The sequence below is a fragment of the Ambystoma mexicanum genome, chromosome 4p (assembly GCF_040938575.1).
Source record: "Ambystoma mexicanum isolate Mex_15411 chromosome 4p, UKY_AmexF1_1, whole genome shotgun sequence".
Lineage (NCBI taxonomy): Eukaryota > Metazoa > Chordata > Amphibia > Caudata > Ambystomatidae > Ambystoma > Ambystoma mexicanum.
Window position 1 is genome coordinate 358,869,818 of NC_090927.1, and position 25,784 is coordinate 358,895,601.

The 25,784-nt window shown below is 50.3% G+C and overlaps 1 protein-coding gene across 2 annotated transcripts in view; it reads left to right on the forward strand.

The window, feature by feature from the left end:
* WDR35 (WD repeat domain 35) overlaps nucleotides 1-25,784 on the forward strand; it is a 1,418,193-nt gene that overhangs the window by 175,804 nt on the left and 1,216,605 nt on the right. For both annotated transcript variants that reach the window (XM_069605912.1, XM_069605913.1), the window contains exon 2: nucleotides 16,417-16,534. In XM_069605912.1, coding sequence (XP_069462013.1) covers nucleotides 16,417-16,534 — 118 coding nt within the window. The remainder of the gene's footprint in view (nucleotides 1-16,416; nucleotides 16,535-25,784) is intronic.

Sequence of the window (25,784 nt, forward strand, 5' to 3'; positions counted from 1 at the left end):
GGCATTGGGCCCTGCAACACAACATGCTAATCTTGGCGTTCCACCTGCCAGGTGTGAGAAATGTGGAGGCAGATGCCCTCAGCAGGGAAATGAACGAAGTTCACGAATGGGTGCTGAACGACCAGCAACTACAACATGTATTCAAGAAGTGGGGACATCCTTCCATCGATCTGTTCGCGACGAAGGACAACAGGAAATGCCCGCAGTATGCAAGCAGATGGCCTCAGCAGGGCTCACTGGGGGATGCGTTCTCTTTCCCATGGACGAACAAATTCCTGTACGCATTCCCTCCATTTCCTCTTATCCGGAGGACGTTGCAATGGATCCTCAAGTACCCATGTCGGGTGATTCTGGTGGCCCCGTATTGGGCCAGACAGGTGTGGTTCTCAGACCTGCTGCACTTAGCGGCGGCGGAGCCAATGAGGTTCAGGAAGATCCCCAACCTTCTGTCTCGACAGGAGGGTATCGTCTGGCATCACGACCCGGACAGCCTCAAGTTGACGGCCTGGCTCCTGACTTCGCCGAATTTGGCCAGCTAACGATTCCGGAGGAGTGTCGTCGTATTCTGCAAGCGGCGAGAGCACCTTCCACAAACACTTCATACTCGTACAAATGGAGGAGTTTCTGTCAGTGGTGTGGGGATCAACCAGGTTTGGTTCCGCAGTCGATTACGCCGGAACAGCTCCTTCCATACTTGCTGTTCTTAGCTCAAAAGGGCTTATCGGTGTCGTCGATAAAAGTACACCTGGCCGCCATCTCCAGGTTTACACGTCAACGACATTCCGCACCATTATTCAGCGACCGCCTGATTAAGAACTTCCTTAAAGGGTTGTTCAGGAGTTTCCCTCCCGAGAAGAGATTTCCTCCGGTGTGGAGCCTCAATCTGGTGTTAGCGTCTCTTATGAAACCTCCTTTTGAACCAATGTCATCGTCGCCTCTAAAGTTTTTGTCCTGGAAATTGGCCTTCCTGGTGGCCATCACTTCAGCCCGACGTATTTCGGAAATCCAAGCTCTACTTAAGATTTTTTAAGAACAAGGTGGTCCTTGCCACTAACCCACAGTTCATACCGAAAGCTCCTTCAGTGTTCCATAAACATTCCTCTATTGTCTTACCTACGTTTTTTCCAGAGCCATGCTCGGGAGCGGAGCGCACGTTACACACATTAGACGTGAAGAGGGCTCTCAAGTTTTATCTTCATCGCACGCAACCTTTCAGGAAAACGAGGCAATTGTTCGTGGCCTATGGTCTGGGTGCTAAAGGCAAAGCCATTTCAAAGCAAGGACTGTCAAGATGGGTATCGTCTACCATTTCGTACTGCCATTCCAAGGCTGGGAAGCCTCTTCTGCGACGCCCAAGAGCTCATTCAACTAGAGCGGCAGCATCGTCGACGGCGCTGTGGTCTGGAGTCCCTCTGGGGGACATCTGCATGGCGGCTACATGGGCGGCTACACACACTTTTACCCGCCATTACTGCCTGTCACAACAATATGCCGAAGATACTCGGATGGGACAGGCGGTGCTTCGACACCTATTCCAATAAGGTAAGCCCCGGTTGAGGGGTTAGATCTTGTTGCAATTATGATTGAATATTGTTCGTTTTCTATGTTAACAATTGCTGATGGGTACACGACCATAGGGAACGGGCATTGTGAGGAAAGTATGTGAGTTTGCATGCACGCCTCCTCTTTTCGGGATGGTACTGCTATGTAATCTATTCTAAGCATGTGAATCCATGAAAGATCCAATGCTGGAGAAGGGAATAGTTTCTTACCTGTAACTCCATTTCTCCAGCATTGGTATCTTTCATGGATTCACATGCGCCCGCCTGCCTCCCCTGGCCATGCAAACTGGTTCCCCCACTTCTTTGGGGGCCGAAATCTGAGGGAGCGCGGGGGCGGGTCCTGTATTTATATCATGGCGTCCTGACGGCGCGGGCACGCATGATACAAAACGAGGTGGATAGGACGCATAAGCGTCGAAAAAGTTTTCCTACGGGAAAGGGTCTATATAATGTACCGGGGATTCCCAGCCTGACGACGGGGAATATTCTAAGCATGTGAATCCATGAAAGATGCCAATGCTGGAGAAATGGAGTTACAGGTAAGAAACTATTCCCTTCTCTCGCCCGTGCAGGCCAAGATGCTGAGCAGAACCCGGTGAACCTCACGCTGCTAGAGCAGAATAACACAAAGCGCGTGCCTCGAGTCGGGCATGGTTTAAATCCCAGGTGCCTTCGGGGCAGGCCCCGCCCAAGATGATAGACTGCTAGTTGCAGTTCCCCATTGGTCCTTGTGGGGGCAGCCATGTTTGTCCATTGCCCATTGAAAACCGCACCTGTCATGTGAGTCCGATGCCAACGGCGCCAAGACTGATTCTAAGGGACCCGAGAGGGGCAAAATAGGTTCGGGTCTTGTTAACATACTGTGGAGATAAGGTCGTGACACCCAGGGGCCTTTGTATTGTCTAGTGCACCCCCCACCACTCATCCACCAATATCGTGCTTACCTTATTGTCTGGGTGCTGCAGGGCTCTTTCCGTTGCTGGAAGCACTGTGGGTCTTTGCAAATTCCACGCCACTGTGCAACCTCGCGGGCACTGCGCTGATGCAGCGTGTTGCGCTATATTTGTAACTGCAATTCGCTCCGCTGCAGCCTTGTGGCTGTGCTGAGTGTTTGGTCGCCTTACAGTGTCAGCCTGATCCTTCCACAAGTGCCTGCTCTTCCTCTCTGCAGGCCTAAACATTCCGCCTGCTTGTTGTCCTATCTCCTCGCATACGAGGCTGTGCTGGTCCGGCGCCTGGGTAGATCGCAGCCTGATGAAATTATGGTTCTTTATCCCCTCTTCACCTTCATGGGCTGGGCTGCCTTGGGTTTCCTTATGGTTGCATCCGAAGAATTACCATGATGCAGTTCTTTATGCGGGGTGGGTTCGTATCGTTAACCCACCCTACAGCATAGGTGCCCTCGCGGTCTGTGAGCAGGTTTGTGCCATCGAGCGAATGTTACCATTGCCCAGTGGATAATGCCCACATATCCTGCAGGATCTTTCAGGATTGGCGGGAGCTCTTGGAATCACAGCCTATCTCATGGCTCTTTCGTTTGTGCATAGTTCTGTAGGGGTAGGTTTCCTTTTATTTTTTGTTACTTTGGAGTGGACTAATTGGACAATACTCTGTTTTTGTTCTTTAGGGGTAGGTTTTATTTATTTTTTTAACCAGATTTTATGGACATTTATTTCGATTTTCCATTTTTCATAGTAGTTTAAGCATGTATTTTTACTGATGCACATGGACACCTTTTTCTCTTTTTTTACAGTCTGTATGACGCAAATACTACTGTATATTTTATTATTTATTTACTCTAAATCAGCGCTTCTTGCTGTTCTTTTTGGTGTGTGCCTGTTTGCTAGTCTATTTCAAAGCTGTCCTTCTCTCCATTGGTTGTCATGTGTTTGGTTGCGTACATGCATGTGTATTGTTACTGGGAAGGTTTGCGAGGGCAGTATACACATGTGGCTGACCGTTGGTGTTGTGTGACGTGGAAAGATGGTTGTGCACTGTCAAATGTTATTTCCTTTCGCATGTGCTGCATCACTCTGTGTTTGCCTTCACTGTGGATGGGGTGGAGGGAGTTTGGGTGACAGTGGGAGTGTTACATGTTCGCCATCAGGGCACATGACATAGTTAATACTGTGTAACACACATGTAGTGCATTCGCCTTCACCAACATGTGTTTCCACATTATTCATTGTCTCAGGTGTTGGTGAGGGGCGTTGCTAGGGGGGGTAAGGGGGCTATAGCCCCTGATCTTTTGGTTGTAGCCCCGGATAGAATCTCAGGAGCTACAGCCAAAAGACTAGCTAGCCCCCAGTCCCAACAGTTCTGACATCAGCTTAGCCCCGGGTCTTTTCCAGCCCGAGCAACTCCCCTGGTGTTGGTCAATCTCTTCCACTGGGAAACAGTAGTGGCATTTCTTTATATTCCACAGAGGCTGTCCAATTCACCTGTCTCTGTGAGTCATGCACTCTTGACTGCCCTGTCCTTCACACATGCCCGGAACGATGATGTGATTGTTATGGAATATCTTTTAAAAATTGCAGCTCATTGATGCTCAGGCTGTGATACACCTGCCCATTGTTTGTTGATGTAGCACACATTGATGGTATGTTTGCTTCTGTCATTGGCAAACATTCGGTCACTGGGGATTAATGACATGCCATTGTTGAATGGACAGCAGGGCCTCACTTTCACAATCACTTGTCACATGTGTATGTTGGGGGGATGGTTAAGGCCAGCAAGTGTATGTGAGCAGATGCAGCACTCATGGATGTAGCTCTGGTGAATGTTTTTATTTTGGTTAGCAGGATACATGTTCCAGATGATATTCAGGCTGATGTCACAAAACAGCAGTCCAGGTGTGCAACACACATTTGTTTCAGTGATGTGTGACAATGTCAAGCTACAGGCTGAAGGTGCTGTCCCTTGTGGAGGGGGTTGCCTGCAAGGGGGGTGTCGCAGGTGAGCGGGGCTAGGGGGTGGTGTCCCTTGTGGAGAGGCTGCCTGCAAGGGGGTGTCACAGGCTAGAGGGGCTGGGGGGGTGGTGTCCCATGTGGAGGGGCCTGCGTGCAGTGGGGTGTCACAGGTGAGAGGGTTTGGGGGTGGTGTCCCGTCTGGAGGGGGCTGCCTGCCGGGTGGTGTCACAGGTGAGAGTTGCTGGGGTATGGTGTCCCTTGTGGAGAGGGCTGCCCGCAGGGTGGTGTCACAGTCTAGAGGGGTTGGGGTGGTGTCCCATGCAGAGGGGCCTGCGTGCAGGGGGGGGGGGTCACAGGTGAGAGGGCCTGGGGGGTGGTGTCCCATCTGGAGAGGGCTGCCTGAAGGGGGTGTCACAGGTGAGAGGGGCTGGGGGGGCTGGTGTCCCATGTGGAGGGGGCTGCCTGCATGGGGGTGTCACATGTGAGAGTGGCTGAAGGGTGGTGTCCTGTCTGGAGGGGGCTGCCTGCAGAGGGGTGTCACAGGTGAGGGGGGCTGTGGGATGATGTCCCTTTGGAGGGGGCTGCCTGCAGGTGGTGTCTCTTGTGGAGGGGGCTGCCTGCAGGTGGTGTCATAGGTGAGAGCGCTTGGGGGTTGGTGTTCCAGGTGGAGGGGGCTGCCTGCAAGGGGGTGTCACAGGTGAGAGGGGCTGGTCAGTGGTGTCCCTTGTGGAGGGGGCTGCCTGCAGGTGGTGTCCCTTGTGGAGGGGGCTGCCTGCAAGGGGGTGTCACGAGTGAGAGGGGCTGGGGGGGTGGTATCCCTTGTGGAGGGGGCTGCCTGCAGGGGGCGTCACAGGTGAGAGGGGCTGGGGGGTGGTGTCCCTTGTGGAGGGGGCTGCCTGCAGGGGGGTGTCACAGGTGAGAGGGGTTGGCGTGGTTTCCCTTGTGGAGGGGGCTGCCTGCAGGGGGGTGTCACAGGTGAGAGGGACTGGGGTGTGGTGTCCCTTGTGGTGGGGGCTGCTTGCAGGTGGTGCCCCTTGTGGAGGGGGCTGCCTGCAGGGGAGTGTCACAGGTGAGGGGCCCCGGGGGTGGTGTTTGCAGTACAGTGGTTAATGTGCTGTGGGTGGTTATGTGGGCAGGCTGTGTGCAGAGGGTGTTTGGGGAATCATGTTTTTTAAACAGGTGTAGCCTACACTTAGGAGGGGGTGCGGGATTTTGGTGTGCGGCCTGGGCTTGCGTGGGAGGGCACTGTTTTATCTGGGGTGCGGACGTGGATAGCGAGGTGCTTGGGTGCGGCCTGGGTTTGTGAGGTGTTAACGCGTGATTTCGCTGGTGTACGGCCGGGAATTGCGAGGTGTTGGCTATCGATTTCACTGTTGTACAGCCTGGGCTTCCCTGGGATGGCACACATTTTATCTGGGGTGCGGGCGGGGGATAGCGAGGTGCTGATGCGTGATTATGCTGGGGTGCGGCCGGGGATTGCAAGGTGTTGGCGCGCGGTTTCGCTAGGGTGGTGGTCGCTGCGCCAGGGAAGGCACGGAGGCTTGCGCCGTTTTTGGCCTTTCACTTGCTTTTTGGTGTGCGTGGAGGCCTGTTGGGGGTGTTCCTCACGCAGCTTGCTGTTACTTGCACGACGGCTACTGATGCCTCTGAAATCCATGAATACGCATGCTGAAATCCATGAATATGCGTGCTGTGCAAGTGTTTATCTGCTCCATGGCTTGTGCAGGGTCCTTCTCGTCGAGCACCCCTTGCACCATTTCTGCACCCGATTCCATGAATCAGGCCCTATGTTGTATCTAGCGACGCAGAATGTAATCACTGATCATGTAAAATAGAACAGCCTTCTAATAAATGCACTGCTTAGAAGCTGGACAAACTCTCCATGAAGCGCTGCATGGAACAAAATAAAAGTTCAACGCATGTCTGAATTGGCACAGCAGGTCATGTCCGGCAGACTTTCTATTTCAGTTGCAAACATTACCCATTTATTTTTGCACCGGCTGGAGGGTTGGATTGAGAAATTAATAGTTACTCACTGTAGTGACTAAAGTACTCTTAGTCCATATTCCCCTTTCTTCCATACTGAATGAGCGTCCCTCGCGAGGGACGGGAGACGGAACCTTTTTCACCAGAACAATCTTCTTCCCCTTTAAATATAGAGGCGCACGGGGCCATGGCCCTGGGAGCATGAGCTTGCCTGACTCCGCCCACTGGCGCCACTCCTCAGTCCCTATTGACACGTCGACAATATGCAACATTGCCTAATGACACCAGTATTATTAGGGGGGAGGATGGTGGGACATATGGAGGAAAGGGGAAAGCCACGTGACCTAGAGGCAGCGTGTAGACAGTAGTGCTTGCAAAAAGCCGAAGGGGTGGCTCAGGTGGCCGCCGTGCTGATGACTTGGCACGGCATGTGCCGTTGGAATGCGACGGCCGTGGCTTTGGCTCTGACTGCATGGGCATGCAAATTGTTCAGACCTGGTCTATACTGCCCCTCATAGGCCTCCTTGATGGCGGCGACCATCCACCTAGCCATAGAAGCCTTGGAAGGCCGATAGCCTGGCCTTGAACCACCAAAAGTGACAAAGAGGGCATCCGACTTGCGGAATTCCTTGGTCCTGTCCAGGTAGTACTTCAGAGCGCGTCTCACATCCAGACGATGCAAAACCCTGTGAGGCTTATTCTTGGGGTCGGCGAAGAAAGTAGGTAATACAGTTTCCTCGTTCATATGGAATGGAAGGTAGATTAGACCTTGGGTAGGGACGCCGGATGTGTCCGGAGGACCACCTTATCCTTGTTGAAAATGGTGTAAGGCTCTGATGCCACAAGGGCCTGGATCTTGCTGACTCTGCGACCAGCCTAATGTCTGCGGATGCCATTGGCACAAAAGGTTTGTGTGCCAAGCCAAGGCACCCAACACTACATTGAGGTCCCACACAGGGTGTGGCTTCTTTATGAGTGGGTAGAGTCTGTGGCGACCCGCCAGATGCTGCTTGACCACCGGGTTGGAGGAGTAAAAGAGACCCTCCCCCGTATTTCTGTAGGCCCCAATTGCTGCCAGATAAGTGCGGCATGTATTAACCTGCACTCCGGAGTGGCCGAGGTGTGCCGAGAAGGAGAGTGCATCATCCAATGAACACCTCAGGGGGGGGGGTCAATCTCCTTAGAGTTGGCCCAATGACAGAATCTAGACCATTTACTCTTATATTGGCTCCTGGTAGCTTTGTTTCTGGTGCCATGGATGATTTCCAGGTTCGCCTGCGGTAGGTTCAAGTGTTTCAGAGTGACCTGTCCAGGAACCACGCTGCGAGGGCTAGTTTGTGAGACGCAGGGTGGAGAACCCTGACCCCCTGTTGGGTCAGGAGCGGAGCTGAGCCCAGCGGTAGGTGAATGGGGGGCCTGTGCGATAGGTTGAGCAGCTCGGAGAACCATGGTCTCACGGCCACCAGGGAGCTATCAGAATGATGCTGAGGTGACACAACTGTTTTATCCTGCAGATCACCCTGAGAACCAGTGGTGTGGGAGGGAAGGCGTATGCCGTCATGTAGTTCCATTGAATCTGGAATGCATCACCCAGGGAGTCGGGGCCCTGTCCTTGCCAGGAGGCGAACTGCTGGCATTTCTTGTTGTCTTGGGAGGCAACCAGATCCACTTGGGGGTGCCCCCACCTGAGGAAGATCTCCTTCAGTACCAGGTGGTTCAATTGCGATTCGTAATTGTCCACCCCAGTCTGCTGAGCCTGTCTGCCTCCAGGTTGGATTCTCCCGGGAGGTGGACCGCCATGAGGAAGATATTGTTCTCCAGAGCCCATTCCCACATGCTGACTGCAAGGTTGCATAGTGGAGGGGACCTTTTACCCCCCTGCTTGTTGACATAGTACATGCTGGTGGAGTTGTCCGTCTGGATAAGCACTGTCTTGCCCTCTATGAGAGGGAGGAAGGCCTTGAGGGCTAGCCATATGGCCTTCAACTCTAGCCAGTTGATGTGGGACTCCTGCTCTTTTAGGGTCCAAACGCCTTGGATGCTGTGGCCCTCCAGAGTGGCTCCACAGCCCTCTAGGAAGTCCGTCTTGACGGTGACCTGAGGGAGAGGCTGCCGAAAGGGCTTGCACCACCATAGGTTGAAGTCCGTGGATCACCAGGTGAGATCCGGGTGGAGAGATGTGGGAATGTGCACTGGCTGTGACTGTGAGCCCCTCTCATGATTGCATGAGGCTGCAAAGTGCAGCTGCAGTCTCCTCACCCTGAGTCTTGTGTGGGGGGACGAATAACAGGACTGCTGTAATAACACCCAGTAGGTGCTGGTACCACCAGGCTGAGGTCACAGACCTGGAGAGGAAGTGAGTGGAAGCTCTCTTGATGGCCGTGATCTTGTCCTCCGAAGGAGAAACCTTCTGAGAGGCGGTGTCCCAGATGAGGTCCAGGAAGGTCAGCTTCTACGTGGGTTGCAGCTGATACTTCTTGAGGTTGATAGTAAACCCCAGGTCGTGGAGTGAGTGCATAAGCGCGGAGGAGGTGTGGAGACCTGCCTCCGGAGATGAGGCCCGGGCGAGCCAGTCATCCAGGTATGGGTAGATGTGGTGGCCCTGGGCCCTGAGGAGCGCTGCCACCACGTTCATTAATATGGGGGCTGAATTGAGGCCGAAGGGTAGCACCTTGTATTGGAAATGGCAGCCCATGATCCTGAAGCGTAGGAAGCACTGATGCAGCTGCCAAATAGGGATGTGTAGATAAACGTCCTACAGATCCAGGGAGCACATCCAGTCTCCCCTGTTCAGTGTCTCCGCAATGAGAGCTGGCGTAACCAGCTTGAATTTTTGTAGTGGAAGGGAGAAGTTGAGGGTGGAAGGGTCCAACACAACTCTTCTGTATGGCGAAAATCCTGGAGTAGAAGCCCAATCCTCTCTGGGAGGCTGGGGCTTCCTCCACTGTCCGGCTCTCGACGAGTGACCGGATCTCCACCAACAGAGTTGCTGTCCCAATTTGTGGGAGAGGAGGGCAGAAGGGATGAGAGGAAGGAACCGGTAGGCGGCACCCTGTGGAGACTACAGAGAGGATCCAGGGATCCAAAAAATGTGGGTGCCAAAATTGCACATGGAAGGCAAGCCTGCCCCCAACAGGAGACACGTGGACCCGAAGGGGGGTGTCATGCCTTCTTTCCCTCAGAGGCTGTTGCAGAGGAGGGGGATTGGAAATAGCTATTGCCCCCCCGCCCCTTTGTTGTTTCCTCCGATGCTGACTCGGTCAGGTTGTCTGATCTCTGTTCTTGGAAGCCTCAGAACCCTCCAGACGCACGCTCCTTGTCGGTGCGTTGATTGGACTGGGTGTATGCCTTGGGAGTGGCCTTCCTAAGAATAGATAAAGACTTGGCGGTTTGTGAAATGTTATTCTTTTTATCTAATTCTTCATCTGTGGTGGAGTGGAAGAGGTCACTACCCTCGTAGGGATGGTCTAATATGCATTCCCGGACATCCGAGTTAAACTTGGTAGCCCAGAGCCAGGCCGACCTTCTCATGTCCGTGGCAATGCAGATGGCCCGGCCAGAGGTACCAGCCTGGCTTCTCCTAATCCCGCTTTGAAGCAAGCCTGGCTTTGTGGCGGAAGTTCCGTGAGGAAGTCCACAATTTCTCGCCAGAGCCTTTGGTTAATGGATACCAGCATGGCATCGGTGTTGGCCTGACGCAGGTGCAGGGAGGCGTTGGATTGCAGCTTTTTCCCGTACGCCTCCAAGATCTACTCCTCCTTGCCTAACAGTACCGAGGACGAGGTGGGTGAGGACGACTGAGGCTTAGAATAGAGTGCCACCGCAGTGATCACTGAGGAGTGTGGCTGAGGATGAGCCGAAAGCTAGAGTGTTTCCCCCTCCAACTGCCTGTACTTGGTGTCAAGGCGCCTATTAACAGGTTGGGACGAATGCAGCTTTAGTCACCCTTTTTTGGCCAGGGCAACAGCGTCCTTCTGCATCGGGATCCCCGTCTTGGAGGGGGGCCGTAGGGTGAGGACTTCTGCCAAGACCCCCTCCGCGGGCTGTTAGACCTCGGGCTGAGGAAGGCCCAGGTATTCTGCCAGGGCTGCAAGGCGTTTGTTGAAGGCCTTCGCTGAAGACGGCGTGTCAGCGTCCTCCTCCTCGTTTGTGTCCACCGGAGCGCTCGGAGGGCCCAGAACTGGCAGAGGGGTACTGGGTGGCGAGGGCTGCGGTGTGAAGACCAGAGCCGGCGGCTGGTGTGGAACCGCCTGTATTGCCGGAGGCATGGGAGCCGGTGGCAACGGAAGCGCGGGTAGTACTGGGGCCAAACGCCCCGGAGCCATTGGAGGAATGACTATGGGTACCGGTGGGGTGACCTGAGGGAGCATGTCCCTGATGGTATCCCAAAGGATGGACCCCCATCTGGGGTGTTCACATCAGCTCCTGGAAACTTTCGAAGAACCTGTCTTCGGAGGCTGAAGGGGTGGCAGGAGGTATTGACGGAGTGGCTACGGGCTGCTGGGGCTGGGGCACACTCTGTCTGGGGTGCAGGGGAAACCTGCCCTGTGCCGCTGATGGATAAGCTGTAGGCCACGTACCTGGTTGAAACCAGTCCCACCTTGTGACTCGTTCCTCCACCCGCTCTGCTAGAGGAGGTATCAGACGAGCAGCCATCTTGTCTGGCAGCGACAGCCATTTTGTCAAGCTGCGTGCCACGTGCCGAAGTCATGGTGCTTGGCTCGCTGGTACCAGCCCATTCAAGACGCTTGGTGTTGGAACATAAGGCCTATCTCGCACCTCAAATCGGGGCCTGAAAGGCGTATTGCCCTCGGCAGAGTTGCCGGTAGTGCCGCGTGAAGGTGCCCCCCTTGGACAAGATGCCCATACTAGGGCTTTGCCCCTCAACAGTAACCTCGGTATAAGAACGCTGCGGTCCCTCAGCACTGATGCCGGAGGGATCCAGAGACCCCTCGCCGTAAGGCCGGTAGCTGGACTAGCCTTGGTACGTGTGCTGGTACCAGAACCCAGGAGGTTTTTCCCGGTCGGGGGCTTCCTTGGGAAGGAGTCGCCCTTGCAGGGTGCAATTTTGAATATAGGCTTCACCTTAGGCCTCGAGCGATGTTTGACAAAGACCTTTAGGTCCTCCAGAGGTGACTTCTGGAAGAGCTCGCTCCACCTAGCTAGCCTGTTCTTCAGTGCTCGTGGTGTCAAGGTGTCGCACGCGGAACAACCTTCCCAGCCATGGTCGGGGCCAAGGCAGAGGAGGCAAAGGGTGTGGGGGTCTGAAGTGGGGAAGAGTCCCTTGCAGGCTGGACACCTGCTGAAGCCTGCTGAAGTTGACATGCGCCGGGGAGGAGCGTGGCATCGGAGGACCAAATATCTAAAGGAAAAAGACAAATCTGGAAGAATATCCTGGGAAGAGCATGTGGTATTACATGGCCGAAGCCAAACCCAGGAGCACTGGTGAAATCGGCCCGTTCCCGTTGATACGTAAAAGGGGACTGGGGAGTGGCAGGCCCTGCGTGCCTCTAAATTTAAAGGGGAAGAAGTTTTTTCTGGTGAAAAAGTTTCTGTCTCCCGTCCCTCTCTAGTATGGAGGTAAGAGGACGGGACGTAAGAGTATGTTTGAATAAGGAGCCCAGCCCTGCTTGCTTTAATAGTCCCCATCATGCTTCAGCGTGCAAGAGAGTCAGTGACGAACAAATAAAGGGCAGCTGCATTTTCCAGAGTAAAAAGAAACACACATGCGTTTTATCGCAAGCCCCTACACAGCTCTGACTGAAAAAAAGGGCAGTCCTATTTTTAGCGTCTGTCTGCATGGCAACATTTTCAAATACCACCTGGGACACCACCACAGACTCCATAGTTGTGAACCACTATCAACCTTCCTTATTGACTTGGGGAGATAGGGGACAAAGACTTCCCCACCAATACCTATCAACCCATACCTAAATTCCCCCGCCTTATGGCTGGAACACTTTGCAACGAAACCCACACCCAACCAACCATGCGCCCTGCACCTCGGGAATCTCAGATTAGGCTCTAGATTCCGTCGCTCAGCCTGCCACTCACAGAAATTCACCACTACAGCGAAATCCCCTTTACCTACACAGCCAACTTCCTGTTCCACTAACACCTCTCCAATAATACCTGACCTCACATCTCATACCACCGAAGACTCGCCGATCAAGTGCGCTTTGATCAACACCAGGTCCCTCACTGCGCATGCCCTGGACATCGCTGACTTTATCATCACCCGAGATCTTGACCTCCTGGCCATAACAGAGACATGGCTACATGCAGCCTCTGGACCTCTATTAGCCCTTGCCATACCTACAGACTATACAATCATCAGATGCGACCGTACCACCAATCAGTCTAAAGGTGGGGGCGTCGCCTTTATTCACAAAAATTCCATCTGCCTTAGAGTAGTCCTGCATCAACAGATTCTATCAGCAGAGCTCCTATCAGTCAAATTATCTCGCCTAATCAAACAGCCACCCTACATCTCATCTACCGGCCTCCCGGACCCATCACTACCTTCGCTGATGACATTACGTCCATCCTAGAAGATAAGACCAAAACCAACTCTCAAATCATCCTAATCAGTGATTTCAACCTTGTCTTCCAAGACCCCAACGACCCCATAGTATTGGATATATCAGACTTGGGTTTCTCCCATCACATACAGGAACCCACCTATATCAAGGGGACAACCCTTGACTGGTTAGTCGATTTAAACAGCAGCATCAATTTACAGTCTAATACTCCATGTGCATGGTCAGACCATCACCTGATCACTTTCAACATTAAAGCTAATATTCAATGCCTCAAGACCTTGCTCCCCCCCATTCACACTAGACACAAAAGGGACATAACAAGTGAAAGGCTACTACCACTCATTCTACCTTCTCTGAACAACGTATCATCATCTTGCTCAGACCCCACAGTTCTAGTCGAACCCTACAATCGTGCCATGCCCCAAGCCTTGCCCCTCTTAAGCTAAGGAAACCTAAACCGCACGCTCACCTCAACTCCTGGTTCACACCACAGTTGAGAGTACTGCGCAAAGAAAAGCGAACCACTGAAGCACACTGGAAAAGTCTTCCCTCTGACTCCAAAAAGGACAGCCTCACTATAGCGCCCCTCAACTACAAAGAGGCTATTTTCCAAATGAAAAAAGACACATACAATAAGCGTATTCTTCCAGCAGTGTCCAACACCAGAGAACTCTTCAAGATTCTGAAAGAACTTGAATCCCCAGTTACTCCTCCTGACACCTGCACCAAAGACCACATTCAAAACGTGCTCCTCACCTACACTAATTACGCTGATGACACCCAGATACTCATCCCTATCACAGAAGACTATACTGTGGACACCAAATCCTTGAACGATGTCTATCTGGTCATTCAGGTGTGGATGGCACAACATGAGCTGTGTCTCAATGATAGGACTGAGCTCCTCACCCTGGGCTCTCATTAGCGAATGAATAAACTTGACCCAGCATTCAAGTCGTTCACCATCAAGGTATCGAATGACACTAAAACGCTAGGTATGATACCTCGACTTCACCCTATCACTCTCTAGACAAACTAACATGTGCAAGCTCATTACCGCCTGCCATAATGCCTCACCACTGCCAATTGCACTATTTTAGCCAGAACACTCATCATGTCTAAGATTGACTATTGTAATGCCCTCTACCTAGGGCATTACAAACTTCAGGTCATACAGAACAATGCCATTAGGGCTGCCCTAAATTTTCCTAGGGGTCAGCGCATCTCTGATACCAGCCGCAACTTACGTTGGCTCTCAGTAGCTCAAAGAATCTCCCTGAAAACGCTCGCCCTCACCCACAAATGCCTAGCTGACCAGGCTCCCATTTGTCTGGCTAGCCGATTCACACCCCATACATCCACCCGACCCCTGAGATCCGCACAAGCCAACTGCCTTGTCCTTCCCAGGTTTAAATGGCAGAAAGCGGGCGGGTCTAGTTTCCCGGTAATAGCCACCAAACTGTGGAATACTCTACCCAACCCGCTTAGATTAGAACCCTCTTTCCATTCCTTCAAATTTAAAACCAAATTGTGTCTCCCAACCAAACACCAGCCTGCAGTCCCTGGTCAGAAGCTATCTTCAATCCCTATCAGTTTAAACAGAATACCTTGACTTGAAAGCAGCTGAATTTGCAAACTCAACCTTTCCAGGATGTGCTTTTGAGGCAAAGGTGTATCGCACACTATTTGTTCATGCTTAGAGTGCAAAATTAAATTGCGAAATGATTTGCCGTTCACATGTATAAGCCTGTCACCTAGATGGATCTTGATGATAAATGCACACTAAGCTGGAGCGCTGAAATACATGCACAATTCAGGCCTGCATTCACCGAGACAAGCATAATTTATTTCCTATATAGAATACTTGCCCTTTTCCAATTGTAACAATGTTTTCCATCCTATGCCTAATATCTTAAAATGCATGAAAATAAATGTACGTGCATCGTGCCGCCTCAGGGCCCATAACCCATAGCTGCATCCTGGTAATGAATGACACAAAAAGCTTCAGTTACCGAGGCCCAGCATGTAATCTGTCAGCCACGGCCCACAGCGCTAGCGACAAGACTGTCAGACAAACCCTGTGAATAAGTTGCTCTTTTTCCTTACAGCATTTACAATGCACAATAACGCGCTTGTGAATTACATTTACACATGTCAACATGCTTGATATCTCCACTATATTTAAATTGACATTTTAAAAATACAATCCATAGTACCTTAAACCTATCCACATGCTTAATATAAATGAAATGTTGAATCACTGTAATGTTTGCAAGTAATGGCTTGAAGCAAGGGGACTCGCAGCCTTTTTCCCTGAATATCCAATTGGTCCCTGGGCATCTTCAGCACTGCTCTTCCAGAGCTTGGCATTCCGCCTTATGTTTAATGTGCCTTGTGACAATACAATTTCACCATTTCTGGCCAGACTGCACTGGCTTTCTTTTAAGCAAAGGCTAGCCTTCAAAACATTATTTTATGAGTGCCTAACTAAGAGTGGACCTTCTTTTCCATTGTTGAGATTCAGGGTCAAAACCCTTCTCCCCCCGAGACGTATATTACGCTTGACAACTGATGCGTTGCTTGTAATCCCTAAATTTGGCCTGGTTCATATAGTGGATCGGCTTTTTCGGTGCATGCTGCAAAATTATGTAACACTTTGCCTTATTCTCTGAAGACAGCCACCTCGATTAACATCTTTTGTCATAAATTAAAAACCAATCAGTTAAACATTTTCTTTTCCTGCTGAGGTGTTAATATTTCGGTGGTGCTATGTTACTGGTAAATATCGTTTGGGCTAGAGCTGGGAAACGACTTGTGGTAGCAACTGCCATAACGGACAGTTTTTTTATTACGTAGGGTCCTGGACGTACATAGGTCATCAACTGAGCAAAGCCACAGCCATTTTCTGTATGGTGCGATGAACCGCAGCCATAATTAGGGAGATGGCACAGGAAGAGTACTGATTGTTTGGCATGCACACATGGGCCACTAAGGCGGCTTGTCTATATCGTCAGGCCCGGCCCAGGGTTTAGGAACGCACAGTTATGCCCTAACACTGCAATGTTAGTGATGTATATGTTACAAATGTAGGTGTGGTAAATAACCTAGGAATCCGAATGGGGAAGCATGTGGGCAGAAAGTTGCTGGGTCAGCTACCATTACGCTATGAGAAAAGGGCCACTGGAGGACTGGTGAGTATCATGTGGGTAGACATGCAAAATTGTACCAGCCTTTAAACAGTGCCGTAAAGCTGTGCCTTCTCAGGCTGGAGGACATACCGTTGGGAAGTTCATTGTTAATGTAACTGACTAAATGTGCCTTAACTGACTTTTTCTTTACAAGGCTCTTTGTGTAAAACCTTATAGAAACCTGGCATGTACTATTCAGCTTGATGAATAATGTACATTTCTCTTTCAGATTGCAATCCCTAGCAATATCAGACTCCGATGCATATCATGGAACAAGGACCAAGGATTTATAGCTTGTGGTGGAGAGGATGGACTACTAAAGGTGTTAAAATTAGAATCCCAAACAGGTAACTTGAATAATAGGTGCACATTACCCCATTATTAAATGTCAAATAACCAGAGTTAACTTTGTGTTTGCATTTAGGCAACAGAACCTGACACAGTTTATAAAATGTCTTTGTTTTGTTTAAAAGACATTCCCATCTTTTCTTGCAAATATACAATTTAGGATATTTTTACTAATACATGTTTGTTGCAAATTTGTAGAAACTGCTGAATTGAGGTTGGCCCCTAAATTGTGGGTTAACCTGGTATTTCAGATGCTTTTCCCTCTGTCTGGCAGTGATGAAAGAAACCAGTAACTAAAAGGCATCTTGTCCTGTGGCTTATGTTACCTGCATGGGGTTCATTAGGGATATTTAGGATGGACATGGATACCCCTAAATATTGCTACCTGTGTAATGTAGCAAATTATTTAATCTAAATATGCTTTTAACTTGAATGTTTTCTCATTTTGCTGTCCGCTTGCATATATGTCTGTGTTCACTCACAGTTTATTAACATACTGCTGCTATTGTTTTTTAAAATATGTTGTGAGAAACCTGAAGGTGTCTCACCCGCTAGTCCCCGGAGATCTGTCATCCAGGTGGCCAGGACACGGCCATCACTGTTGGATCCAGTTCCTGGGGGTGCACCAGCGGGGGAGGGCCACCTTGATGGGGGAGTCTTCGGGGAGTGGAAGTGGAACACCGATGGATGAGATGCAGTATCCCCTTCCTTATAACACCTTTTCCCCCATCCTACCCAGTAGGATACTTAGAAGCTCAACCCCTCCCCCCTTTCCAACACAAACACTTTCTTACACTGTGAAAGACAACGGACTAAAACCAGAGCCGTTTACCTGACATGTCCCAACACAAGGGTCAGGCAATTGACAATAACTACACACACCTGAAGGCCCTTCTACAGGGTTATAAAACGGAGCACAAGAGCACACTTTGAGTAAGGCCAAACTCACAAGGAAGCAGCTATTTCAGGACGGCAGTTCAAACGGAGAAGAAAGTCAGCAAGACCAGAAAGAACAACAAGGAGGGAAGTGCCCCTGCCCTTTTCTATCCAAACCCACGAAATCTCTGTCAAAATCTTAAGACTGGGAACAACAGCTGGCGAGGGGTGTAACAGATGTCAAAGGTGCACGGGACCCTCAAGCACTGATAACCGAGGCGAGGAGACGCGCTTGCTACCATGGTACCGTCCTTGACTCTGGCTGTTCCCTTTTTTGGTGAACATTATATAGTACCAAGAGGCCATAGGAAAGGATGGCATAGAGAGTTAAGGTGGTCATACAACAGTCGAGCCAAAATCCTTTGTACAATCGAAAGTCCTTAACCCATTACGAAAGTTTTGACATTATGAAACCGGCGTGTGCGCCCGGCTGAGGGAAACGCCATGTGAATGGTAAATGTGTGAAGCCTAACTGGGGGCTTAAGAGAAAGCCTGACTGGGGGCTGGAAAAAGCTAAGGGAAGTGAATCCTGCAAGGTGTTACAACTAAGTGAACTGTGTTAAACTGGCAAATGTGAACCCGACTTAGGGAGGCCAATGTTGTAAAAAGGATTGGAGCCCGGTTGAGGGGGATCCACAGGTGAAGGGAAATCTCCCGACGGGAAGAGTACTGAAATTAACTTTTGTTTTGTTGTTTATAGCACATCAGACCCAGGTAAGAGACTTGGTGTAAAAGAGACTTGACCACAGAAGGCCCTGATATTTTGGAAACGAACTGTAAGCTTGTGCTAGAGAAGCTCAGGAGTGTGCTGTGCTTGAGAGTCCCGCCTTGTCACATGCACATTTCTTTGCAATAGGCGTTCTTTTTTAGTATAAGCCATTTTTATTTGCCAAGATGCCACTAGGACGGCCTTATTATTATTTGATGGTTGCAGCTTTCTCCCATCATAGATCTAGGTTTAGATTAGGCGTTTTTTTTTCTCACTCATTTATACAGTTTAATAAACACCCTTGATCTGTGATCACGTGTCTGTCTTTACTGTTGCCACCATGAGTTCCTTACAATTAGCAATACTATTTTGAGACTCCGCTATGGGGTATCCACTGGGACATCTAGTATATAATGCAGGTTAGTTTCTGGGTGTTGTATGTGTAGTAACATGTCATCCGCGTATAGGGACAAGAGGTGCCAACTGCCATGTATATTTATGCCTGCTTACCTGTATTCGTTGCATAGTTATATAGATATTGGTTCAACGGTGAGAATGTACAGCATGGGGACAGTGGGCATCCCTGTCTATTGCCTTTTTCTAGGGCCATTGTTCAGATATTTGGGTGCCTGTCTTCACTCTGGTGACTGGGTCACTATACAGTAGTTGCACCCATCTGATATGCTTGGGCCCTATACCAAATCGCTGTAATGTTGCAAGTAGCCATGACCACCTGAGTCAAATGCCTTGATTGCGTCTAGCGTGGCTACTGCATAATGATTTGTGCTGATGTTGGTGTGGTCTATGATGTGATTTCCTCCCTGTTACGTATCCTGTCTGATCCAGATGTATTAATACTGTTAACACGTTTTGAGTCCCTTTGCAAGTATGGTAGTGAGTATCTTCCTGTTACCCTCACCTGACTCCCACGGAGGCGCTGGCCAGGATCGTGCTGCTGTGACCTCTTCTAAGGTGTTGCGCGGGGCTCAGAAGATGGACTGGACCGGACTCCCAACTCCTGCTTGTCCGGCTTGCAAAAGTATCCTTCTGTAGGCGAGAATAAGGGATTAACTGTCTGCGGGGAATGCTACCAGCCTCCCCCTTTCCCCTCTCACCCTCCTCGAAACCCTTCTGTGCTTCCCGTGGCGTCTCACCTTAGGGTCTTGAAGGGCGAGCTCTCCTTCCTGCTTCTGATGCAGGGGCGCGTTGGTATCCAGTTACTTCACTGGATTCTTGGTTTTATGAGAACCAAACTTGCTTGGCTTCCAGGTAAGTTCCTTGAAAGGTTCCCCTTTTGTCCTTGCATCAATATGCTAATGTCAATGTCTTTTTCCCCATAGGGGCCGGGGTACGGAATGCCGGGGAAAAGGCACCGACCCTAGATGCGAGGTGCAATCCCTGTAGAATGTCTTTTTCCTCATAGGGGCCGGGGTCCGGAAACGCCTGGATGCGGCGCAGACCCGAAATGAAGAGGGAATGACCCAACAGGTAAGTCTTAACATGGAGGTTTAGGTTTCCTCATTCCCTTCTCGCTCTCACCTTTGCTCTTGTCTTTTTCTCCCTAGGCGTGGAAGCGTGGCTGCGAATCCGGGTGACCGCTGCTGAACATGGAGGCGCCCTGTGAAGGTGAGTGGAATGCGGCGCTGCGGTGGTCGATACGATGTGCTTTTAAATTAAGTGTCTTCCTTTGCAGGATCGTCGGCGAGCTGACTCCGGAATGCGGATCTTGCAGGTAAAGTCTTTTCCTTCTCCTATTCTCTCTTTCTCTTCCTTTGTAGGTGATCAGGATGCTGGCAGGCGTGGCAGAAGTCCGAATGCAGGGGCAAACACGGTGAGCGTCCAGCTGCTAGATGCAGAACAACGCGAAGCATGTGCTGCTCTTCGGGTGTGGTTTAAATAGCCTGTAAAGTAGTTCCAGGTATGTATCCTTCCACTCAGGTATGTATTCTTCCTCAGACCACACCCGAGTGATAAAGTAGTCCAAAAGATAAAGTAGTCCCATTCAGTCCTCAAGAGGGCCTGGATGTAGCAGCACGGTCTGCTTCAGGTAAGTGCACATTAAAACACTTACACACATGTCTTGCTTTATGAGCCTGGCGCCTAAGGCGCCAGGACTGGGGTCCAGAATGAGCCTGGCGCCAAAGGCGCCAGGCCTGCGTCCAAAAGGCCCCAACTTGGGCCTGCTGAGACGTCCTTGGGGAAAATGATGTCTGCCTCTGGGGTTGCTGGGCTGGGCCTGGCTCCTTGGAGGTAGGCATCATGACACTTCCCATCTGTGATAATGGCCTGTCCGAGCCGCTCTCTGTGGCAAGTTTGTCGCCCTTAAGCAGGGGAATGATGATATATTCCCTAAATGACAGCAGAAGAGTGTCTTTATCATCTGCCTCATTTAGCATGTCTACTAGTGGGGCTGTCAGTTCACTTGTATACTCTTTGTAAAACTCACCCTGCAGCCGTCTGTGCCTGGAGTTTTGCCTGTTAGCAATTCCCTGATTGTTGCCAGTATTTCATTAGCCGTGATGGGAGCATCCCATTTTTCTGCATCTGTAGTGTTTAGCCTTGGGGAGTCTATTTGGGAGAGGGATTCCTCTATTTCTGGGGTTTGTACCGCTGAGGAGTCTATGTATAAGGCCTTGTAGTAGTCTAAGAAGGTTTTGTTTATATCTGCTTGTGTGGTGCATAGGACGTTGTCTCTGTTCCTAATCGATTGAATCAAGTCTAGTTTGGTATCTTTTTTTGTAGAGCCAGGCTAAGAGTCTCCCTGTTATCACCCTCAGCATGTTATTTCTCAACGTATTTGGCATAAATCAGTGTGGCTAGCTTGTCCCAGTGTTTGAGGCATTCTTGTTGCAATCCGATCTTGTCAGGGGTTGCAGCCTATAGGGCCATCTGTGATATTTTCTATGTCTTCTATGTCTTTTCCAGTTTTGGCTAGTTCTCTCGTAACAATTGCTTGTATCCCTCCTGCTTTTGTTATGGCTTTACCTCTGAATACTACTTTGAAGGCCTCCCACAATACCCAAGTCGATGCCACACTGCCAGAGTTATTTGCGAAGTAACCGTGGATGCTTCCTTGGAGTTGTTCCCTAAATGCTGCATCCTTCAGGGCTTCCCCTCTCAGTTTCCAGGTTGGAATACGTGCCCTCAGGGGGGGGGGGGTGTATCGCCTGTCACACAACTAGGAGCGGGGCGTGATCCGACAGCACCCAGGCTTTGTAACATGCCTCTGTGAATTCTCCCAATGACGCCACCCCTGTGAAAAAGTAGTTCAGCCTGGTGTGCAAATCTCGTGGAGTGGTGTAATTGGAGTATTCCTTGTCATGTGTGTGTTTCTCCCTCAATATGTCAGTCAGGTCAAGGCTCCGGTCAATGTGATTAGTGCCCTAGCTGGGGTGGTGAGGTGATTGAACTTGTCATTGGATCTGTCAACTAAGGGGTCACAAGTGCAATTAAAGTCCCCTCCCCATATGATGGTGCTGCTCCTGACCGGTCCCACTTTGGTGTACAGTGAGCGGAAGAAGGTTGAGGCGTCGTGGTTTGGGGCATAAGTGTTAATGATACACACCTCTCCATTTTCCAAGAACCCCTGGACCAGTACCATTCTGCCGTAGGTATCTTTAGTGAGTTTAAGCTACCAGAAAGGCACTGTGGGCGTTATCCAGAGTAGCACTCCCCTTGCATACGCCAAGCAAGGTCAGCCTATTGTGGTGCCTCGCCATTTCCTGGCTTATACCTCTTGCCTTTCTTGGGTGAGGTGGGTTTCCTGCAGAAGTGCTACGTCTTTTTTGTGTCTGTGCAAGTATGTCATGACTCTGTTCCTTTTTATGAAGCTGTTTAGTACCCGGACATTCCAGGTGATTAGCCTAAGGCCCCAAGTCATGAGTGCTGTGACGTCTGCAGAGCCTTCCTATAGGAAGTTGGTGCGCCTCTGTAGCGGCCGCCATCGTGTTCGTCGACTGGTCCCTTGCTGACCGGTTAGGATTTGTAGAGTGAATATTGTATGAAATAGTGCAAACAGCCACCCTCCCACCCAAAAGTACCCCAACCTTCAACAATTGCCCAGCAATCTGTATTGTGCTCAGGCCTCCCCGCTTCTCACAACTTTATCGTCTAGTCCAGTTCTGCAGTGATCATTGCGCGGCGGGCAGATACGTAACTGCTAGTATCCTCACCAAAGAAAAAAGGCCAATGGGTGAAAGACACACCCTTGTGCTTGGTGCTCCTTACTGTTGTCCTGCCTCATGCAACATCAATTCGTCGAAGTGTATACTTTTAATTGTTTAGCATCATGTGTACAAGCTTGGCACATCAGGGTTGATACTACGCAGTGGCGACGCGTGTCCCTGCGTCTTGCGGGTATCATTTTCCTACTAGTGGGTTCCACAAGGCTTAGGCCGTTTCGCCTCTTCCCCATCATTCGGGTATGGGCGCCAGGCGCTCCGTGTCCATCGACGTGTGCGTTTCCTCTGGGATCTCGAAAGAAAGGCCCCAGCCTTTGTATATGATCTTCAGGTGTGCCGGGTACAGTAGCATATATTTGAGGTTGGTTTCTCAGAGTCTCTTCTTCACTTAAGTGAAGTGCATCTTGCTTTTCTGTACTTGAAAAGTATAGTCAGGGTATGCCGTGATTTTCGTGGATGACCTTGTAATTGAGCCTCCCGTCCTGTAGTACTCCAGTATTTTCTCACAATCTTTATAATTTAATATCCTTGCTATTATGGGTCATGGTGGTGCCCCGGGTGGGGGTTTCTTCGCAAGTGATCTGTGTGCACGTTCCACAGTGGAGCCCTGTGTGAGGTTCCCAGGCCATATTTCTTGCAATAAGATATTTCTGATGTAGTTCGTGGGGTTCTTGCCTTCCTCTCCTCCGGTAAGCCAATTATTCTAACGTTGTTTCTCCAAGCTCTCCCTTCTGCGTCATCCGCCCTTTTTTTTTTTTTTGATTCTTCATCCGTTGCTGCATTGCTTTGGCCTCACTGAGAGTGATGTTGAAGTCTTCTGTGTTTTCTGCCACTTGTTTCTCAAGTGTTCCGGCCCTCTCTGCTAATGTACAGACATCTTGTCTCAGGAGGCCCACGTCAATGATGATGGCATCCATTTTCACTTCCAGTGCGGTTTTCAGGGCTGCCATTGCTGCCAAGATATGGAGGTCACCCCCGAGCGAGTGCTCGGCCTGTGCTATTTGAGTTGAAGCGGCCATATTAGTGGGTGCTGATGTTCCTGCGGGTTTCGCAAATGATTAAATCGTGGGTTGTTTAGACCTATTTTGGGGGGTTTTTGGAGGCATATGCAAAGTTTGCAAATATGGGTAATCTGCGGTCTTGGTGCAGTAGTTGAGCCCAGCTATGGCTCCCGGTGCAGCTATGGATCACTCTCACATTGTTGCCTGCTTGTTGGCCGTGGCATGATGTGGCTACGTTCAGCTTGGGCTTGTTGGCCTGCACCTCAATAACAATGCCAATGTGATGCATGACTCTCGTGCTTGTGGCATCCCCTGGTTGCTTGCTTGGTGTTTGCTGTGTTCCCTTGGTGTGCTTAGTGGCCCATCCTGGGGTGCATCTCGATTCACTTGTGGGCTGCTGTGGTTGTTTGTCTCCGGCAGGGTATTGGCGCCAATATAGGAGATACCTGTCTTATCACCGGTGCTGCAATGCTGCAGGCGTTCAATGGACCATTGCCGCACTAGTGTTGGTTGTTAGGGAGAATTTTCATCTTATGGCTAATTTCCCTTACCTATAGCGTCCCCCAGCAGTTTTGCTGGATTTGAAGGGTTTGTTTTTTTCTCCTGCTAAGAGTGACATTCTTTTTCCCACTCTTAGGCATATTTGCTATGTGTGTTCTAGGCTATTTTTGTGTTAAATGTCTATGGGGTTTTTCTCACCCTCATAGGAACCATCTTTATACACATGTGTTACACAGCACCCTCAGTGCAGTGGCACAGGGGTGTCATAGTGACCCCCAAACATAGACTCCATACCCTGGGACTGACTACTGTCTCCCAGGGCATGTAAAGTCCCCATTGCCTTTACTAGTCAATTTTTGTGAACTAAACCAGTACAACCCATCTTACTATGGAGGTACTGGGAAAGGTTAATAGTTCCCTGGTGTTAATTTTCGAGAGGGTACCGTACAGTCCCTCTCTCAAAAGTTTCTGGCTGGTGGCAGTGGTTACTACCGTAAATATTAAAGCGCAAATATTTTCCTATGCGATTTTCCCCATTGTTCAAGGCTACCACATTTTCTGACATTCTCTAACATACTGCTGGTGTATTTTAATATTACCTTTACTCCGGTAGGTTTTATTTGCCAGAACTTTAATATAACTTCTTTCTCGTGTCTTTCTCTAAACTCCTAACCCAGGTCGAGGATCCTTTGTTCGTCCTTTTGGCGGGCTTCTGCCAAGAAGCCCTCCTTTCGGCGCCACTGAGTCTGGGGTGGGTCCATTGTGTGGGAGGGGGAGTAGGAGCCCTGGACAGGGTTGCCTCAGCAACCCATGTCGCACTCTGTCCTGATAGGCTGGAGGGTCTCCCGCCAAGATGACCACTCCACTGTGCGAGTGACAGCTAGGCTGTATGAATGGGGATCTTTTTGCATAAAAGCAGGGTCCTGAGGACTGGAAGAGCAAGGCGTTGCCACTGGAACTAAGAAGCCGAAGAGGAGAGCAGCCAAAGACATCTGCAACGACTGAACCACCGGAAGAAGCCCTGCTGCAGCGACTTACCACGTTTCTCCACACGACGAGAGAAGATTTTCATCTGCAAGAGCCTTCTTCCCTTGAGCTGGTGGGGCCAACCAGTTTGCCAATCGCCTTCCCGGACCTGCCTTGGTCGATTCGCCAGTATCCCGTACTCTGAGACCGGATAGCCAGGCACTCGTCCACCCCAGACCGTGATTTAAAGGAGCGTACCTTTTATTCGTCGGGCTGCACCGCGGCTGTTTTCCATCCCTGGGTGGTGCAGTAACTCGAACCTTCCTCCACGACGAGAGTGCCTCTTCCTCTGCTGGATCACCCGAACTGCAGGAACTACCAGGAACAACCGCCACCGCAGGAGCCACTTCTTCATATTAAGGTACATTGTTCCGCCAGGCCGCCTTTTCCGCGTGATAGTGCTAAAGGTGTTTTAAATCCTTTACCTACCTGTTGGGTTGGCCGCCCCTATCTTCTAAACATTGTCTTTCACCTTCTGCATCCACCTTTTCGAAATTGTTAACCAAACACTTGACAGCAGCTACAAGAACATTTTGCTCCTGGGCCCTTTGCCCTGTACCAATGACTCTGGCAAAGGCCTCTTGACTCTGGCTAAATTTGTTAGAACTGCCTTCTCGAGATTGCTTCTCAACCTGAGCTGTGTTGGTGCACCTACTTCTTATAACCACCTTTTCCTTCCCACTTTTAAAACTTGTGAAGTGCCATTTTGCTCGGTTTTCATTTAAGTATTCTAGCCTATGCTAAAGTACTGCCTTGCCTAAACGTGTTCACAAACTTCTGGGAAGTGTTGCTAGGGTGTGTAAGAAGATATTTCTGTATAACTTGTGCTTTGCCTCCCTTGTGAGAAATTGCTAGAGTGCCATTTGTGTTTGGTTTTCACTGTGCCGTTTTGCTC